The sequence below is a fragment of the Trachypithecus francoisi genome, unplaced genomic scaffold (genome assembly GCF_009764315.1).
Source record: "Trachypithecus francoisi isolate TF-2019V2 unplaced genomic scaffold, Tfra_2.0 Lachesis_group12, whole genome shotgun sequence".
In the NCBI taxonomy this organism is placed as follows: domain Eukaryota; kingdom Metazoa; phylum Chordata; class Mammalia; order Primates; family Cercopithecidae; genus Trachypithecus; species Trachypithecus francoisi.
In genome coordinates this window covers 77,053,693-77,074,934 of record NW_022681457.1, presented here as the reverse complement: position 1 = coordinate 77,074,934, position 21,242 = coordinate 77,053,693, and the positions used below count along the sequence as shown (strand labels likewise).

Here is a 21,242-nt window from a genome sequence, read left to right as displayed (position 1 = left end):
TAGGCAGGAGAAAAAGAAATACTATCACAGATTAGTTTTTCAAGACACTGGAAGCCGGGCATGGTGGCTCATGCCTGTAATCCCAGCACGGGAGTTCGAGACCAGCCTGGGCAACATACTGGGACTCTGTCTCTTAAAAAAAAAAAAAAAAATGAAAAGAAGACATTGGGGACTAAATGAAAAATTAGGGGTTTTTTTCCTATCTGAGTAAAACCTAAAATGAGGTTTACAACTTCACACTTGTTCTTCATAAGAAATGGGTGGTTTATGAATTCTGAACTTGCTCCCAAGCACTAGAAAACTGGTATTTTAAGAAATGTGAGTTGGATCACATGAATGGCAAGTCATCTAGCTCTAGAGCTCCAGGCTTCTTTCTTCTGCCACAGAACAAATAGCACCACAGGTGGAAGGTTTCCATGACTTACCACTTCTCTCTTTTTTCATAAATAGTGATCTCTGAATTGTGGTTTGCAAGCCCAACAAAATTTCTAGTGTCTCTTAATGAACCTAACCTCCCTTTCCCCGATTCCCTGAATCTTCATCCTCTTATAGTCATAAGATAAAAAAGAATGGCCCGGGGAAGAAGATTCAGGGAATCTTTTTTTAATCCATTCACACTTTGTATAGACGTGATGTAATACATGAGAAAACTGTGTTTTAGAATCAGAACTAAGAAGATAAGCCACTTCAGTGTATATTTTATCAAATTATTGGTAGCCTATCAAGAATATTTTGTCCTAAAAGCACTAATTAAATGTAATATAGTCATAATTTTATATGTGTTATTTATATAATATTACTGTCTAAAGTAAAATAGATTAAGTATGTGATTTTAAAAAATGATTCATTTTGAAAATTAATGTAAATTTGATTTTTTTTTATGTGATCTTGTTTGGAGATGGAGTCTTTATTTTTTATTTTATTTTATTTATATATATTTTTTGAGACAGTGTCTTGCTCTGTTGCCCAGGCTGGAGTGCAGTGGTGTGATCTCAGCTCACTGCAACCTCCGTCTCCTGGATTCAAGTAATTCTCCTGCCTCAGCCCCCTGGGTAGCTGGGATTACAGGCGCCTGCCACCACACCCGGCTGATTTTTGTATTTTTAGTAGAGACGGGGTTTCACCATGTTGGCCAGGCTGGTCTTGAACTCCTGACCTCAAGTGATCTGCCCGCCTTGACCTCCCAAAGTGCTGGGATTACAGATGTGAGCCACCACGCCCAGCCAAATTTGATTGTTTTTAATAAGAACTTAACTGTATGGTATTTTAACAGTGCCTGCTTTTAAAATTATTATCATCTTTTTCCTTTACAGGTTTTTGATGAAGTTGTGCAGATTTTTGACAAGGAAGGCTAATTCTCAACCTGAAAGCATCCTTGAAATCATGCTTGAATATTGCTTTGATAGCTGCTATCATGACCCCTTTTTAAGGCAATTTTAATCTTTCATAACTACATCTCAATTAGTGGCTGGAAAGTACATGGTAAAACAAAGTTAATTTTTTATGTTCTTTTTTCTGGTCACAGGAGTAGACAGTGAATTCAGGTTTAACTTCATCTTAGTTATGGTGCTCACTAAACAAAGAAGGGTATCAGCTAGTTTTTTTTTAATTCAAAAAGAATATCCCTTTTATAGTTTGTGCCTTCTGTGAGCAAAACTTTTTAGTACGCATATATATCCCTTTAGTAATCACAACATGTTAGGATTTAGGGATACCCGCTTCCTCTTTTTCTTGCAAGTTTTAAATTTCCAACCTTAAGTGAATTTGTGGACCAAATTTCAAAGGAACTTTTTGTGTAGTCAGTTCTTGCACAATGTGTTTGGTAAACAAAGTCAAAATGGATTCTTAGCAGCGTTTTAGTATTTATCAAATAACTGACCATTTACTATAGAAAGGTGAAAAAACTTAAGCTTTGTTTTACTACAACTTGTACAAAGTTGTATGACAGGGCATATTCTTTGCTTCCAAGATTTGGGTTGGGGGCACTAGGGGTTCAGAGCCTGACAGAATTGTCAGCTTTATTCTGACATAATCTAAGGGTATGGGGCAAGGATCACATCTAATGCTTGTGTTCCTTATACTCTGTTATATAGTATTATTCATGATTCAGCTGATCTTAACAAAATTCCTAGCAGTGGAACCTTGAAATGCATGTGGCTAGATTTATGCTAAAATGATTCAGTTAGCATTTTAGTAACACTTCAAAAGTTTTTTTTCTTTGTTTTCTAGACTTAATAAAAGGTTAGGATTAATTAGAAGAAGCAATCTAGTTAAATTTCCCATTTGTGTTTTATTTTCTTGAATATTTTTTCATAGTTATTTGTTTAAAAAGATAAAAATCATTGCACTTTGGTCAGAAAATTAATAAATATATCTTATAAATGTTTGATTCCCTTCCTTGCTATTTTTATTCATCAGATTCTTGTTTGGCATCATGTTGAAGCACCAAAAGATAAATGATTTTTAAAAGGCTATTATAGAGTCCAAAGGAATATTCTTTTACATCAATTCTTCCTTTAAAAATCTCTGAGAAATTTGTTTTCGCCTTACTTTTTTTTTCCTCTGTCACCAATGCTAAGTGGTATCCAAGATTCTTAACATGAGATTTAAAATCTTAAAATGTTTCTTATTTTCAGCACTTACGTCATTTGGTACACAGGGTCAAATAGGACAAATAATTTTGTCTTTGTATAATTAGATTTGATATTTAAAGTCACTGGAAATAGGACAAGTTAATGGATGTTTTTATATTTTAATAGAATCATTTCTATGTGTTATGAAATTCACTTATTAATAAATTTTTCAACATACTTGCCATTAGAAAACAAAGTATTGCTAAGTACTGTAACATACTGGCCACCAAAATTCGTATTGAGATTATCTTGGTTTCTTGGAAGAGATAGGAATGAGTTCTTATCTAGTGTTGCAGTCCAGCAAATACAGAGGTGGTTTAATCAAACAACTCTAGTGTGAAGCAAGAGTAAAGACTAAGGTTTCGAGAGCATTCCTACTCACATAAGTCAAGAAATCTGTCAGATCGGAATCTGAGTATTTATAGTGAGATTGTGAAAGCAACCTTAAAGTTTTGAAGGACTGTTGAGACTAGGTGCTTTGCTTCCTTTCCTCAGATATCTTTCCGTAGCATTTGAGAACAGAAACCAAGAAACATGGTAATTACTAAATTATGAGGCTTTGCTTTTTGTTTGCTTTTAAGTAGAAAAACATGTTGGCAGCATTGAGTTTTGGAGTTGATTGAGATAATCGGACTTAACTAGTTTTGTCATTCCATTTGTTAAAGATACAGTCACCAAGAATTTTTTGAGTTTTTTGAAAGACCCCAATTTAAGCCTTGCTTATTTTTAAAAATTAAGTTATTTCCATTCAGTGATGTTGGATGTATATGAATTATTTAGTAAATAATCTCAATAAATTTTGTGCTGTGGCCTTTGCTATTTGTTGGTTCAGATTTCTGTTCTCTAAGCATATTGAAGATCAAGAAGGATCCTATTTAATATGTGGGTTCTCACACTACAAAAGCAGAGTTCAGGACTGTCGATGCAAAGAGTCAAATTCTGTAAAATATTTGAAGATATTTATTCTAAGCCAAATATGAGTGATGAGTGGCTTGTGACACAGTCCTCAGGAGATCCTGAGAACATGTGCGTACGGTGGTCAGTGTGCAGCTTGTTTTTATACATTTTAGGGAGGCATGAGACATCAGTCAATACAGGTAAGATATATACATGGTTCAGTCCAGAAAGGTGGGACAACTGGAAGCAGGAGTGGGGAAAGCTTCCAAGCCTTAGGCAGATTCAAAGATTTTCTGATTGGCAATTGGTTGAAAGAGTTAGTAAATAGAAAGACATGTCTAGGTTGATACAGGGTTTGTTGGAGACCAGGGTTTTATCATGCAGATGAAAACTTCAGGTAGCAGGCTTCAGAGAAAATAGATTGTAAATGCTTCTTATTAAGAGTCTGTTCTATTAGTAATTTCAAAAGGAGGTAAGGTATAATGAGGCATGTCTGGCTCTCCCTTCCCATTATGGCCTGAAACTAGTTTTTCAGATGAACTCTGGAATGCCCTTGGCCTAGAGGAAGGGTCCATTCAGATGGTTGTGGGGGCGCTTAGAATTTTATTTTTGCTTTACAGGATCCAGGAAAATTTTTCATCCTGTTTTTGTGTTTTGGCTTAAGCAGAAAGCATGATTTTATCCCATTCCTTCAAGAAGTAATCTCCACTGAGACACAAGCAGCCTATTTCATTACCTACCAGCAGCATCAATCACTTATCCCTTTTAGGGGAAGATGACAGTAAGCAATGTATATTAGGATGTGGGCTTTTTGTGGACTTTCGGCTTTACTCTTGTAATTTAAGTGGTTCACAAACATTCCAGTGGTCCCTGGAGATAATAGTGGCTGAAAGTACTGGGCAGATGAGGTTAGCATCTTCTCCCTGGAGGTTTGGTTGTCATCTTCAAACAACTACTAATTGCACAAGCAAATAGTGCTAAAAACACTTTTTCTGGCCGGGCGTGGTGGCTCACGCCTGTAATCCCAGCACTTTGGGAGGCCGAGGCAGGTGGATCACAAGGTCAGGAGTTTGAGACCAGCCTGACCACCATGGTGAAACCCTGTCTCTACTAAAAATAAAAAAAATTAGCCAGGTGTGGTGGCAGGCACCTGTAGTCCCAGCTACTCGGGAGGCTGAGGCAGGAGAATGGCGTGAACCCGGGAGGCAGAGCTTGCAGTGAGCCAAGATTGCGCCACTGCACGCCAGCATGGGTGACAGAATGAGAATCCGTCTCAAATAAACCAAAAAGGCCGGGCGCGGTGGCTCAAGCCTGTAATCCCAGCACTTTGGGAGGCCGAGACGGGCGAATCACGAGGTCAGGAGATCGAGACCATCCTGGCTAACACAGTGAAACCCCGTCTCTACTAAAAAAAATACAAAAAACTAGCCGGGCGTGGTGGTGGGCGCCTGTAGTCCCAGCTACCCGGGAGGCTGAGGCAGGAGAATGGCGTAAACCCGGAAGGCGGAGCTTGCAGTGAGCTGAGATCCGGCCACTGCACTCCAGGCTGGGCGACAGAGCGAGACTCCGTCTCAAAAAACAAACAAACAAACAAAAAATACTTTGCCTTCCAGGAGGTTTTGTTTTTGTTTTTTGTTTGTTTGTTTCTGAAACATTTGATATAGATAGACCTTCCAATGTCTTCTGTTGGTTAACTTTAATCATTCTTATGTATTCTATTTCAGTTCTCCCTAACCCACCTGTATACTTCAGCTAAATTAAGTGTTCCTTAATTGTAAACATTTATTTTTAATGAAAGAAAGGAAGCTCATTAATTTTGTACCAAAGAGAAAGGAAAACAATGGTCCTAATCACTTACTCCTTTATTTCCTCATCCCTGAGGCCAATGTAAATACTCTCTTGGATTCAGGTATGCTTTTCTTTGGCTGGGTGTAGTTACTGTGTTTGTGATGTTACTCTTGGACCTCAGATAAACCTGGAAGGTCACCATCTTTCCTGTTGTGAGAGAGTTGAAGGACAAAGTTGAATTTCTGGCTGCTGCCATATACCTGATGTCAGCCATACCATATCTAGATTATCACTCAGGTTCACACCTTTATGGGAATGCCTTTATGGGAGTTCTTTTTTTTTTTTGAGACGGAGTCTCGCTCTGTTGCCCAGGTTGGAGTGCAGTGGCACGATCTCTGCTCACTGCAAGCTCCGCTGCCTCCCGGGTTCACGCCATTCTCCTGCCTCAGCGTCCCTAGAAGCTGGAACTACAGGCACCTGCCACCATGCCTGTCTAATTTTTTTGTATTTTTAGTAGAGACGAGGTTTCACCATGTTTGCCAGGATGGTCTCGATCTCCTGACCTCGCGATCCGCCCGTCTCAGCCTCCCAAAGTGCTGTGATTACAGGCTTGATCCACTGCGCCCGGCCTATGGGAGTTCTTTAGAGTTCTTTCTGCTTCTCTTAGGTTCCTCTTCTTCAATGAGGCTTTTCCTTCATGGCTTTGTCCTCCTGAAACAAAGAGGGTAAGAGAAGAGATTTTAATTATTTTGTCTTATTTAGGGAGACAAGGGTAGTACATCAGAACATTTCTCTAGGTGAGGTTCTTTCAGCTACAGAATATAATTTTTTATTTATGATACATTTCGAAGTAACTTGTATGTAACTTGTGAACACTGGCCTTTGACACCATCCAGAGTAAAAGCATCTGCAGAGACAAGTTACCACTTTCCCACATCCCAGCCCTAATGTTAGATAAGCACAGATACACTCTAAGAATTGTCTTCCACACAATGAAATCAAGCAGTTAAGCAGCATACCACATATGCATCCTCATTTAATTGAAGAACCACATATTAAAAGAGAGAGCAAAATTTTTAAAAAACCATGAATGTGAGCTTTGGGAATGTTCTTACACTACTGTTTTGAAGGCTTTCTGGAAGAAATGTACTCCCAGTAGCTACTTCTATGACATTAAGAAAAAAAAAAAGGGATATGTGGTCTCAAGATGAGCTTCCAAGAAAAAACCTGAAGTGAGTAAGTTCCCTTGCTAGTGTCTAAGCCTTTGCAGCCCTTTGAGGACTGTGAGTTGAACTGTCCTTCTTATAGCTGCTTGGCTCCAAGAACTTCCAGAAGGGAAAGAAAATGAATAGGTTCATTAGTTGGTACTTAAAAGGACAAAGTGTGTGCATGGCTCACCCTAAGTTGTTTGTTAATCAAAGAAGATTTTCACAAATGGCTCCAAAATAGCTGCCAACACTGGGCCAGTCTTGTAGGTATGATTGTGAAGAGACTGCATCAAAATGTCCTTGTCAAAATATCACACTGTTTTCTTTTTTTTTTTTTTTTTTTTTTTTTTGAGACGGAGTCTCGCTCTGTCGCCCAGGCTGGAGTGCTGTGGCCGGATCTCAGCTCACTGCAAGCTCCGCCTCCCGGGTTTAGGCCATTCTCCTGCCTCAGCCTCCCGAGTAGCTGGGACTACAGGCGCCCGCCACCTCACCCGGCTAATTTTTTGTATTTTTAGTAGAGACGGGGTTTCACCGTGTTAGCCAGGATGGTCTCGATCTCCTGACCTCGTGATCCGCCCGTCTCGGCCTCCCAAAGTGCTGGGATTACAGGCTTGAGCCACCGCGCCCGGCCGACTGTTTTCTTTTTAATTACCAGGTGCACAATAAGCACTACCATTGTTCTGTCCTCAACTGGGATAACCGTCAAATGATACATTATTTACATGATTTGGAGGGGGAAAATGCTGAAGTTTAAAGACTCATTTCTTAGGGACTGGGTGTGGTGGCTCACGCCTGTAATCCCAGTACGCCGAAGCCTGCAGATCACTTGAGGTCAGGAGTTTGAGACCAGCCTGGCCAACATGGTGAAACCCTGTCTCTACTAAAAATATATAAAAGTAGCCGGGCGTGGTGGTGTGCGCCTGTAGTCCCAGCTACTCAGGAGGCTGAGGTAGGAGAATCCCTTGAGCCTGGGAGGTGGAGGTTGCAGTGAGCTGAGATCATGCATCGCGCTGCAGCTTGGGCGACAGATCGAGACTCTGTCTCAAAATAAATAAATACATAAATAAAGACTAATTTTTGATTGGGTCAAAATATTCCCACATTAAAATGAACAAGTTGAAACAGCTCCATCAAAATCTCCCTGGTTCCAAAATAACTGTCAGAATGCCCATGTCATATTCAGTATCAAAGATGATTGAGCAGAGACTGTATCTATATTCCTTCCTTTCTCTGTTTAAGGCCTTTACTTAGGTCTGAATAAGTGCTGTCTGGGGAAAGGATAACTCCTGGACTTGCAGCTGCTGCTACTGTGTGCAAATAGAAATTCTGAAACGCAGGGGATGTGATGGGATGAGAGTAAAACCATTTGTATAGAGAAGCAGGATTTTGTTCTATCTAGTTCTACTTTATACACGATGCTTCAGTTCTACTTTATACGATGCTTCTTTTTTATTCTTCTTTTTTTTTTTTTTTAAATGGTGGCAGCGGAGGAGGAGACACACAGCTCAGCCACCAGCCAGAGAGGACATGACGGTTCTTGCTGGAACTTTCTTATTCTATCAATAATCACTCCCAAAACACTGTGTCTTAATCTGTTCAAAAGTCTTCATGTTCACAGACCGCACTCGCACTTCTCTCCACGAGTATTTTGTTGATGAAAATGGGATTCAGGAATGTGATTTCCTTAACACAATCTATCTTCATTTATCTTTAACTTGTGGTTTCAGTAATTTTGTGGCTATTTCTGAGTTTTGTTTATGTATTTGACTTAAGAAAGTAGCTGTTTATAGTCAGCAGCTAAATCATTGTTTTATACGACATAGATTATGGCTAGTTGGTGAAATAATAGCTAGGTACACATAGGAGGTATTACCACAGTCTGTAATCACATTCATGCAAGGGTCTGTTATTTTAATTTAGCTAACTGGTCATTAGCAAGCCAATTTTCAGAGATGCTGACCCCTGTGACTGGAATCAGATTTGTTGCAGGTAGTCCACATCTTCCTTAGGCCATGCGTCTGTCACCGGACCAAGGGATGACAATAGCACCAAAATAATCACATTACAGATATGGGCTGGCTATTCATTCAAAATATGTTTGAGACATTGGGGATACAATAGTCAGTTAATATACACCCACTGCCCTCAACAGGCTTACTAGATAAGCTCAAATCCAGTGGTTTCTTAGCTGGTTGTGTTCCTGTATAGTGCTTTTAATGCTGGCAAACTTTTTTACCTTTGTGATTTTGTTTTTTTTTCCCAGCAATTCTGAGGCAAGTTGGAATGGTGATTTTCTGGTTTCAAGGATGATTAAACTGAGGCCCAAAGAGTTCAAGTCAGTTGACACAGTCTTTGTGCTAGAGAGTGGTGGGTTTGGGACTACAACCCAGACCTCTGGGTCTGAAAGATCTGCCTCCCAGGCCGGGCACGGTATCTCATGCCTGTAGTCCTAGCACTTTGGGAGGCTGAAGAGAGCAGATCACCTGAGGTCAGGAGTTTGAGACCAGCCTGGCCAGCATGGTGAAACCTCATCTCTACTAAAAATAGAAAAATTAGCTGGGCATGGTGGCGTGCACCTGTAATCTCAGCTACTTGGGAGGCTGAGGCAGGAGAATTGGTTGAACCTGGGAGGCAGAGGTTGCAGTGAGCCGAGATCACACCACTGCACTCCTGCCTGAGAGCGAGATGGTGTCTCAAAAAAAGAAAGAAAAAAAAAGATCTGCCTCCTGTCTCTCTAGTAGCCTCTGCTACCTATCTGTAATAAGGCAACGTGACCTCTAATACCCCACCATGCTTCCCATCACTAGTCTATTACCCTTGTTTATTTTCTCATTGCATATATCACCATGTGAAGTTACTTTTACTTATTGTTGATTTCCCCTCTAGATTTTAAGTGCTAGAAGAGCACTTACCTTGTTTATTCCTGTTTTCCAATACCTAGACCAGTGCCTGCATGTAGTAGGCACTCAATAAATGTCTGTTGAAAAAATAAACTGAAAAGGAAAGATAATTTTGGCAGTAGCTGTAGCTACAAGTTATATCACTGAACTCTGGATCCCAGTAGAGTCTGCTTGTGATCTCCTTAGGATTCTAATTTCGTTCCCCCGAAGATTGGGCGCTGATAATCATAAAATACTGGGACCCCATGAGCTTCCCTCTGTTTTCAGTACACAACTCATGAAAAGACTTAAAAAGTGTGACTATCTCAGAGGGAAAAAAGAAAGGGATAAGAAAACAATGGGTGAAAAATCTCACCCACCCATCCATAGTTCAATCTATGTTGATAGATTTTTTTATCTATTGTACCTGTTTCACTATTACTATGTCAGGACATGGAAAATCTCTAGTTTACGAAGGCTTTAGACAGTTTTTGTTCACGCCACAGATTTGAAATGACTTAATATAAATTTCTACTTGAAGCCTTTTAAGATTATAGTACATCCTAAGCACTTTAACACCTGCTTATTAAATTAGAAAAGAATAAAGTTAGATGCTTTTAGCCTGCCTTCTCCTCTATAGCTGTGTGTTGTGGTTCTTAATCAATGGAGTCCATTCAAAAATGGGAAAGAGATTTCAGATGTCTTAGTAGGATTTCTCTGTTGTCTTACTAACCTGGCACAGAGTAGATAAATAAATGTTTGTATATTGAAAGAAGGAAAGTGTCCGCTTCAAAGCCTTCCAGACAGTTAGGAGGAGAACTAGGCCTATAACCCAATTCTCCTTTCTCCCAGCTCTTACTCCTCAAAGCCAACATGCTTTTTTTTTTTTTTTTCTTAAAAAAAAAAAAAAAGGACAGGGTCTGGCTCTGTTGCCCAACTGCAACCTCTGCCCTTGATCAGGCTCAAGCAACCCTCCCACCTCAGCTTTCCGAGTAGGTGGGACCACATGCATGCACCACCATGCCCAGCTAATTAAAAAAAAAAAAAAAAATTATAGAGACATGTGTTGTCCGGGCTGGTCTTAAACTCCTGAACTCAAGTGATCTGCCTGCCTTGGCCTCCCAAAATGTTGGGATTACAAGTGTGAGCCACTGAGCCACCCGTGCCTGGCAACCAACATGTTTTTACCTCAGTCATTCCTAACAAACACTTGGAAAAGCAAAATAGTATCCTGTGATACTCTAGAACCACTATATTACTATGTAACAGGATTTCATTCAGTGTGCTGAGCATTTGTTGAAGGTCTTTTAAACTATATTTAAAACAAGAATCAATGCCTCAGGCCCTACCCCCAGAAATTCTAATTTAATTTATTTTATTTTAGTTTTGAGACAGAGTCTCACTCTATCACTCAGGCTGGAGTGCAGTGGTGCAGTCTTGGTTCACTGCTACCTCTGCCTCCCGGGTTCAAGTGATTCTGCCTCAGCCTCCCCAGTAGCTGGGTCTACAGGCACATGCCACCACACCCAGATAAATTTTGTATTTTTAGTAGAGATGGGGTTTCACCATGTTGGCCAAGCTGGTCTCAAACTCCTGACTTCAAGTGATCCCCCCACCTTGGCCTCCCAAAGTGCTGGGATTGGAGGCATGAACCACCACGCCTGGCCTCTTATTTATTTATTTATTTGAGACGGAGTCTCGCTTTGTTGCCAGGCTGGAGTGCAGTGGCACGATCTTGGCTCACTGCCATCTCTGCCTCCTGGGTTCAAGTGATTCTCCTGCCTCAGCCTCCTGAGTAGCTGGGACTACAGGCGTGCAGCACCACACCCAACTAATTTTTGTATTTTCAGTAGAGATGGGGTTTCACCATGTTGGCCAGGTTGGTCTCAATCTCTTGACCTCATGATCCACCTGGCTTTGCCTCCTAAAGTGCTGGGATTATAGACGTGAGCTACACTCTGGCCCTGCATTTCTTTTATGTGTGAAGTGATACTGATATTGATACTTTGAGAACCACCGTAGTAAACAAAGTGATCAGAGCAGATAATGAAAACTCACAGCCTTGTATCTTTGTGGGCAAGGGATCAAGTCTTGGTCTTTTTGACGCATTCACTCATAAGTTCACCACAGCACTATACACAATAGCAAAGACATGGAATCAAGTCAGGTACCCTTCAGCAGTTGACTGCATAAAGAAAATGTGGTACATATACACCCCGGAATACTATGCAGCCATAAAAAACCCCAAAAGTATGCCCTTTGCAGCAACATGAATACAGCTGGAGGCCATTATCCTAAGCGAATTAATACAGGAACAGAAAAGGAAATACATGTTCTCACTTAAAAGTGGGAGCTAAGCATTGGGTACACATGGACACAAAGATGGGAACAATAGACACTGGGGGCTGCGCTACCTATTGGGAATTATGCTCACTACCTGGGTGACAGGATCAATTGTACCCCAAACCTCAGCATCATACAGTATAACCATTAACAGAGCTGCACATGTACTCCCTGAATCTAAAATAAAAGTTGAAAAAAAAAAAAAGTCTTGGTCTTTTTATCCACAGTGTCTAGTACAGAGTAAGTACTTAGTGTTTGCTGAATTGACAGTTGGTGACAAACCATAGTGAAAGGTCACAAATTAAACCGCTCCTTAGTCTGCTGCCATTCTTGAGCTCACAGAGTGAGAGGGAAGCTCTACAACAGTATCACAAATGTTCTCCCACTAAGGGAGTTGTCACATGGATGGCAGCGTGGCATAGGGGGCTTCCTATTATCTTACTTAGCAGCTGCCACTGTCTTTAAAGGTGAGGAGAGGCCAGGCATGGTGGCTCATGTCTGTAATCCCAGCACTTTGGGAGGCCGAGGCAGGTGGATCACTTGAGGTCAGGAGTTCGAGACCAACCTGGCCAACATGGTGAAACCCTTTCTCTACTCAAAATACAAAACATTAACCAGGCATGGTGGCTCGCACCTGTAGTCCCACCTACTTAGGAGGCTGAGGCAGGAGAATTGCTTGAACCCGAGAGGTGGAAGCTGCAGTGAGCCAAAATTGCACCACTCTACTCCAGCCTGGTGACAGAGTGAGACTCCGTATCAAAAACAAAAACAAAATGGTGAGGAGAAGCCAGGGGACTACCACCACTGTCTGCAATCCTCTGAAGAGAGGTGGAGTAGATGTATTCAATGTGGGCTTGAGGGCAGAGCTAGGGCAGTGGAAACGACATAAGGAAGACCGTCTAAGGTTAGAGCCGCCCAACAATGAATTGGAGTGCCTGAGGACATGATCACTGTCACTGGAAGTGTGCACGCAGGTCCTGGATGCTTATTTGGCAGGGTGCTTTACTCTTTCACTCTGGAGATTCTGTGGTTTGGGGATCATCTTCAAGTAGGTATCGAAGTCTGAAGTCCACCTGGAATTCCCAACATAGTCTGTGACACATAAGAGTTCCCTGTATATACGTGTGGGGAGGAAAGGCTAAGGGGCATCATGAGGATCTGTGCCTTACCATAAGAACCCAAATGCTGAGAAGTTTCCCTAAGCCTCTGTTTCTGCCTCCCACCCCCTCCCTCGGTGTCCTCCCCAGTGACTGGGATAGGTGCTTAACAAAGTTTACTGGCATTAATGCTGTTGGCGGGCAGGAGGTGTCCAGTTTGCATTGGAAAAGAGAGGAAACAGCAGTAGCAAAAAGATGGCAGTGAGGGACAGGAGAGACCCACTTAGCTGGAGGGGGTGAGGGTCCATGCACCAAATAATGGGAGATAGGAGTATGCAAAGAAAGTGATAAATCTTTCATAACAGGTAAAGGAAGGTGAATTTTATCCAGTGTCTGTTTAGCTGAGTTCAGACTAGAAAGCTGGGCTGGATGAGTCAGTTTGACAAGGCCTTTTTAGATTTAGGAGGCTGCTCCGTTTTTCTCCTCTTCCTCCTCTTCACTGTAAGCTATCCCTTGAGCTGTATTCTGAAACCCTTAATGATTTTTCCATCTCACTAGGGACAGTTTGCAAACCTTCTCTGGCTTGGCCAGGGTTGGGGCTGGGCACAAGAGGAGGTGGCTCCCAGCAATAAGCAACCCACAGAATTGTGTCTGTTATTTAAGAAAAGTTTCTGGTTTTCGGCTAATTGCAAAAATACATGATGGATGCTTTTCGCATCTGCTAGTTATTCTGGAACAGGCCTGCATCCAAGAGCAAACTTTAAACAAACAATAAGATTATCGAGCTTAACTATTTCAATGTGTAACAGAAAGCCAAGCCCCATACACTTAAATTAGCACACATGCACTCAGACACAAGCACACAAGAGATCATATCAACAGATACACAAACATACACACATACAGATGCATATTTTGGCACTAGTGCATGCCCAAATGCATACTTACACACTAGCACCTAGTACATACAAGCATGCACAACTTGCATATGTGCCCAGTCACCAGCACCAATACACATATTCTCAGACACACAAATGAACATGCATACACTCACACACAAGTATATACCAATGCATTTGGGCATCACAGACACACAGTCTCAGGCACAGATGCATTTACACAAATCATTCTTACTGCAATGAGAGATAGACTTGGGTAGGTGTGTGTGTCCTCCCAGTGTAGAGTTAAATGAAGCAGTCCATCAGCTGGGCACTGGCTGTCCGGGTGTTACCAGGTGTAGTTATCAGTATGGCCACCAAGAGGCGTCCAGGATCCATCCTGCATCCACCTTTCATGGCTTCTGCCAGCTGGTCAATTTTTTCTGTACCCACAATCCTGCATCTCCCTGTTCTGGATCCCTGCACAGAACTAGGAGACTCCTTGATCCCAGCCCCAACCTTCCAGGATCCACTGTGCGCACTCTCATCTTTTCCCTGTCCCACACCACCGAAACAACCACAAGTCCCATCCCTCCTCCCTCCTAGCAGAACACATGCTTCAGAACTCCCTGCTTGTCCTGTGGCTGCTCCATGGAGAAGTGGATCTGTCAGGTCTTGATCATGATGTGACTTCTACCTGGAACTTCTTCCACAGGAGCAGCTGTCAAAATCTCACCTATATTTCAGTCTATTTCAGAATCTCCCAGTGCAAGACTGCCAGAGTCAAGAATACATGTTCAAGTAATTCAGTGAATGAATTAATGCCCCACTCTAATACCTGACTCTGCCTTCCCTGCTAACCCCAGCTGGAGAGGTCTCTCACCTTCTAGCACCTGCCTCCTGGCGTGTGTGTGTGTGTGTGTGTGTGTGTGTATACACACACACACACATATATATTTGTTTTACATTTCAATAAAACAAATGCCAGGCTTGGTGCAGTGGCTCACGCCTGTAATCCCAGTTACTTGGGAGGCTGAGAAAGGAGAATCTCTTGAACCTGGGAGGTGGAGGTTGCAGTGATCTGAGATCACGCCACTGCACTCCAGGCTGGGCAACAGAGAGAGACTCTATCCAAAAAAAAAAAGAAAATCCCCCCCACCCCATGTCCCCCTCCAACACAAAATGCCAGCTTCAAAACACAAGCAAGAGGCAGACTCAGGATGTCATGAAGTCAACCCCTTCCAGCATCCCTGACAGGTAGCTACTCTAGCAACAGATAACTCACCCCTCCCTGAGCAGCCCTCTTCACTGGATAGCTCAGACTTCCAGAAAGTTCCACTGTGTTCTTCCACATTCTCAGAGCTCTTTCATCATGACAGGGGCTGTGGCAACTTCTGATAATGCAGTAGTAGAATAAGTGCAAAGTGCAGGGGAGAGTGTGTAAACTTTCCAGAGAAGTGGGGGCAGGGAATTGAGATCAATTACAGAGGGAGTACGAGTATAAAAACAGTCATTCCACCTGCTGTTTAGTGAATGTTTACTGTGCTCATGACTGCAAATCCTTATAGAGGAAAAGTTCTAACCCAGGTCTGCCTGTCTGCAGTCTAGTCTAAAACACCTCTTGGGACACAAACAAAATAAAGAGTTTTGGGAGCAGACTGGTAGGGGGACAGCCAGGTGTATAAATTTTCTTTTGCTACATAATAAATCACCATAAACTTAGTGACTTAAAACAACATCCATCGCCAGGTGTGGTGGCTCACACCTGTAATCCCAGCACGTTGGGAGGCTGAGGCAGGCAAATCACAAGGTCAGGAGATCAAGACCATCCTGGCTAACATGGTGAAACCCCGTCTCTGCTGAAAATAGCACGTGGTGGCACCTGCCTGTAGTCCCAGCTACTTGGGAGGCTGAGGCAGGAGAATCACTTGAACCCAGGAGGTAGAGGTTGCAGTGAGCCGAGATCGTGACCCTGCACTCCAGCCTGGGCAACAGAGCAAGACTATCTCAAAAAACAAAAACAAAAAAACCATCCATTTATTACCTCACAGTTCTGTAGATCAGAAGTCTGCGCAGGCTTGACTGTGTTCTCTGCCCACAGTATGGCAAGTCTGAAATCAAGGCTTCAGCTGGGCCTGGCTCTCTTTCAGAGGCCCTGGGAAAGAATCACTTCCAAGCTCATTCACATTGTTGGCAGAATCCAGTTCCTAGCGAGTCCCCATTACCTTGGTCACTGCTGGCCATGGGGTGGCCTTGGCACTAGAGGCTGCTCTAGGGTCCCTTCCACGTGCACTCTCCACTTTCAAGATAGAGTCCTCATGCTTTGAATTTCTGACTTTCTTTTCTGTCACCAGCTGGACAAAACTCTGCTTTTAAAGGGCTTACATGATTATCTTAGGCCTACCTGGTTAATCTCCCTATCTTAGGTCAACTGGGTAGTAACCTTAATTGCATCTGCAAAATTCTTGCCATGTAATATAACATATTCCACAGAAGAGCTAATTATCCAAGGTTGAAGGTCATTGGGGCAGGCGGAGTTCTATGGTGTCACCAGTGACCCTCACCCTTGTAAAGTGGCCTCCCCTTTGAGTGTGTGTTGAACCTGTGGTTATGTTATGGTATGTGGCAAAAGCCAGATGAACTGGGTGGGCCCAATCAAATCCCATGGGTTCATTAAAAGTGAGTTTTCTCTGGCTGGTAAGAGAGAAGGAAGTCAGAATCAAGGCATGAGAAGTACTTGACCTGCCGTTACTTGCTTTGAAGGGAGTGGGGGCATGTGCAAGGAAGGGAGAATGGCTTCCAGGAGCTCCATTCACCCCGGCCAACAGCAAGGAAATGAGGACCTCAGTTCCACAGCTGGAAGGAACATTCTGCCAACAGTGTAAAAGAGGCTGGAAGAGCTTCTAGATGACATAGATGACAGCCCAGCCCTGCTGACATCTTTTTTTTTTTTTTTTTTTTTTAAGATGGAGTCTCACTCTGTCACCCAGGCTGGAGTGCACTGGCACAATCTTGGCTCACTGCAACCTCCACCTCCCAGGTTCAAGCGATTCTCCTGCCTCAGCCTCCTGAGTAGCTGGGACTACAGGTGCATGCCACCAGGCTTGACTAATTTTTGTACTTTTAGTAGAGACAGGGTTTCACCATGTTGGCCAGGCTGGTCTTGAACTCCTGACAAGTGATACGCCACTCTCGGCCTCCCAAAGTCCTGGGATTACAGATGTGAGCCACTGCGCCCGGCCCCCACTGACATTTTGATTCAGACGTTGTAATAGTGTGAGCAGAGAGATCCCAGTCAGTGGCACCCACCCAGATACATGAACTACAGAACTATGAGGTAATAAACAGAACTGCTTTAAGCTGCTGTTTGTGGTAATTTGTTATGCAGCAATAGAAAACTAATGTGCCGGGCAAACAGCACATCATTGCCCGACCAAGGACATCTCTTATTATCTACCTACATCCTCCTTTTTTCCTCCTCCTCCTATTCCTCTATTTAAAAAATAGTTTCGGCCGGGCGCGGTGGCTCAAGCCTATAATCCCAGCACTTTGGGAGGCCAAGACGGGTGGATCATGAGGTCAGGAGATCGAGACCATCCTGGCTAACATGGTGAAACCCCGTCTCTACTAAAAAATACAAAAAACTAGCCGGGCAAGATAGCAGGTGCCTGTAGTCCCAGCTACTGGGGAGGCTGAGGCAGGAGAATGGCGTAAACTCGGGAGGCGGAGTTTGCAGTGAGCTGAGATCCGGCCACTGCACTCCAGCCTGGGCGACAGAGCGAGACTCTATCTCAAAAAATAAAAATAAATAAAAAATAAAAATAGTTTCATCTGAATATTACTCAACCATAAAAAGGCTGATTCTGACACATGCTACAACACGGATGAACCCTGAAGACACTATGCTACATAAAATAAGCCAGTCACAAAAATAAAAATACTGTATGATTCCAAATATATAAGTAATCAGATTCATAGAGACAGAAAGCAAAATGGTGGTTGCCAGGGGCTGGGAGGATTGGAGAATGGGAGGATTGCTTAATGGGTTTGGAGTTTCAGTTTGGGAAGATGTAAAAGGTTCTGGAGATGAATGGTGGTAATGCTTGCATAACAACATGAATGTGCTTAATGCCATTGAATTGTACAATTAAAAATGGTTAAATGGGCTGGGTGCAGTGGCTCATGCCTGTAATCCCTACACTTTGAGAGGCCAAAGCAGGTGGATCACTTGATGTCAGGAGCTCAAGACCAATCTGGCCAACATGGTGAAACCCCGTCTCTACTAAAAATACAAAAATTATCCAGGTGTGGTGGCACATGTTTGTAATCCCAGCTACTTGGGAGGGTGAGGCAGGAGGATCACTTGAACCTGGGAGGCAGAGGTTGCAGTGAGCCGAGATGGTGCCATTGCACTCCAGCCTGGGCAACAGAGCAAGACTTCGTCTCAAAAAAAAAAAAAAAAAAATCTCCAAAAAAAAAAAAAGTTAAATGGTGAATTTTGTGTTACGTTTATTTTACCACAATAAAAACAATTTAAAAAATAGTCTCATCAAAGTAATGCATATCACGGTTAAAAAGCAACAGCCTCCATCTGCCTGACACCTTCTATGATGTAAAAGAGTTCAGACTCAGCCATTTCTTCTAACACTTGCCTTTATATATTTATTATGCTTCTCCTGCCTTTTTTTTCTTAATGTAGGCAGAATAAATAGTAAAGATTTCAAACAGTGAAAATTAGGTTTTCATCCAACCGCCATTCTCTCTGTTCAAAAGCCCCCCTCAAAAAAGCAATGCCAGGTTTCCCGTATATTTTTCCCCTAGGTACTCAATGCATAAATAAGCATATTCTATACATATATATAGCTTCTTTCTCTTTCTTTTCTTCTTTCTTTCTTTCTTTTCCTCTTTCTGTCTCTCTCTCTCTCTCTGCTTCCTTCCTTTCTTTTTTTTTTTTTTTAACAGGAGACCAGAGTTTTATTATTACTCAAGCCAGTCTCCCCCAGAACTTGGGGACTGCAGGTTTTAAGGATAAAATGATGGGTAGGTGGTCGGAAAGTGGGGAGTGCTGATGGATCCAGTTGGAGATAAGATCATAGGGAGTCGAAGCTGTCCTCTTGCCCTGAGTCAGTTTCTGGGCAGGAGCCACAAGACCAGATGAGCTAGTTTATCAATCTGGGTAGTGCCAGCTGATCTGTCGAGTACAGGGTCTTTAGTTACAGAAGAGGAAGGCAGTGGCAATCTGATATGTTAGGAACCCTGTACTGTGACTGTGTAGACAAGGTATGAGGCTAGCTCTCCTGAGGGGCTTTAATTGCTCTGTAACTCAACTTTGATTCCGTAAAGCAGTCTGTTTGTATTTGAAAGCATGCCATTCCAGTCAAAGCCTTGACAAAATAACCAGCATCTCCAACTGTGTCCCAAAGTCAGCCAATTGGTGCCATGCAATTTTCCTTTGAATTGGGGGTCTCTTCAGTTTACTCCCTTCATGGTTTGCCAGGAAGATGTTACCGGAAAGGAGTCCCAATCCAGACCCCCAGAGAGAGTTCTCGGATCTTGCACAAGCAAGAATTTGGGATGAATCCATAGAGTGAAGTGAAAGCAAGTTTATTAAGAAAGTAGAGAAAGAAAAGAAAGGCTACTCCATAGACAGAGCAGCACAGCTCCTTTGCTTTTTGCACAATGGTGACACATATGGACTCCCTCTTTTTTTCTTTTTTTTTTTTTTTGACAGGGTCTCACTCTGTCGCCCAGGCTGGAGTGCAGTGGTGCCATCTCAGCTCACTACAACCTCTGACTCCCAGGTTCAAGCGATTCTCCTGCCTCAGCCTCCCGAGTTAGCTGGGTTACAGATGCTCGCCACCACACCTGGCTAATTTTTGTATTTTCAGTAGAGACAGGGTTTCACCATGTTGCCCAGGTTGGTCTTGATCTCCTGACCTCAGGTGATCCGCCCGCTGTGGCCTCCCAAAGTGCTGGAATTACAGGCGTGAGCCACCACTCCTGGCCTCACCTTTTCTTTTCCTCAAGTTTCTAACTGCCTTTATCCTTCCCTAATGTTTATCTAGTCTCTCTCTCACCTGGTCTCCTCCTTTCCCCAGAGACTTCCTTTCAAGGCCCTCTACTGTCCTACTCCAGTGTGGTCGGCTAGTGTCCAAGCCTGCTGGACATCTGTCGTCTGACTTCCTTTCATGACTTTCTGCATGAAGTCCAGTCTCTTTGAAACTCCTCTTTAATGGTGTATTTCCTTGTTTTTCTGGGGCACACTCTCCAGGTAACTACCTAAGGAACAGCGCAGATGATGAAGGTATTCTGACTCCTATGTGTCTCCATATATCTTTATTATATCCTTAAAATTGATAGTTCAGCCTATATAGAATTCTAGATGGAAAGTTCAGTTCTCTCAGCAGTTGAAACATTTCTCCATTGTCCTCTAGCGTCTAGTATTGCTGCTGAGAATTCTGAAGTCATTCTGATTCTCATTCCTTTTTGACCTCTTTCTTTCTTTTCATTTTTCTCCCATCTGAAAGCTTTAGATCTCTTTATCCCTGTGTTCAAAAATGTTAAGATGCTGTACCTGAGGGTAGATCATTTTTTCATTCATTTTCTAGGCACACAGCTCTTTTAATATGGACATCTTTGAACTTTATGAGAAATGTTTTATTGTAACTTTAAATAATTCATCTTCTCTATTTCTGTTTTTGCAGGAATTCCCGTTTGTTGGATTTTTTATTTCTTGGATTCTTTATGTCTTATGTTTTCTACCTCCTCATATTTTTATTTCACTCTGATAAATTTCCTTAATTTTAAAACATTCTATTAAAAAAGTTTTTTGTTTTGTTTTGAGGCAGAGTCTTGCTCTGTCGCCCAAGCTGGAGTACAGTGGCACGATCTCAGCTCACTGCCACCCCCGCCTCCCGGGTTCAAGCAATTCTCCTGCCTCAGCTTCCTGAGTAGCTGGAACTACAGGCATGTGCCACCATGCCTAGCTAATTTTTGTATTTTTAGTAGAGACTGGGTTTCACTATGTTGGCCAGGCTGGTCTTGAACTCCTGACCTCAGGTGATCCGCCCACCTTGGCCTCCCAAAATGCTAGGATTACAGGCGTGAGCCACCGTGCCCAGCCAACATTCTATTAAACTTAAAAGCATATATATTTCTTGAATTTTCAAAAGCGCTCTCTTGGTCTCTGTTTCTTTTTTCCTCATACCATCCAGTTGTATTTGATGCATACAATGCCCCCTTGAATCCCTGGGAAGGTGTAAATAGAGGAAAAAAAACTATTTTTTAGTTCTTTTTTGTTTCTTGTGTTATTCCTATTTCCTCTGAGCCCATTTTATTCATTTGTCTTTCTCTGAGTTTGGAGACTTTCCTCAAATGTGTGGTCATCTTTGATTGTCCATTCATATTTAGAAATGAAGAACTAAAAAGCCCATTGACTAGCTGGTATGCCTTAGGCTGCCAGTGGCAACCAGTCAGTCAGTCACTAGAGCAGAGGACTTCTTCTCTCCACTCCCACCCC

General features: G+C 42.5%; 1 protein-coding gene and 1 long non-coding RNA gene across 2 annotated transcripts in view; one reads left to right on the top strand and one right to left on the bottom strand.

Moving 5' to 3' along the window:
* Positions 1-3,452, top strand: part of CMPK1 (cytidine/uridine monophosphate kinase 1) — a 44,339-nt gene extending 40,887 nt beyond the window's left edge. The window contains exon 6 of the mRNA XM_033226476.1: positions 1,314-3,452. Coding sequence (XP_033082367.1) covers positions 1,314-1,355 — 42 coding nt within the window. The 3' untranslated portion in view covers positions 1,356-3,452. The remainder of the gene's footprint in view (positions 1-1,313) is intronic.
* Positions 3,453-5,913: 2,461 nt separating this feature from the next.
* Positions 5,914-21,242, bottom strand: part of LOC117092631 — a 28,444-nt gene continuing 13,115 nt past the window's right edge. Inside the window, exon 3 of the long non-coding RNA XR_004440863.1 lies at positions 5,914-6,029. This is a non-coding gene — a long non-coding RNA (uncharacterized LOC117092631). The remainder of the gene's footprint in view (positions 6,030-21,242) is intronic.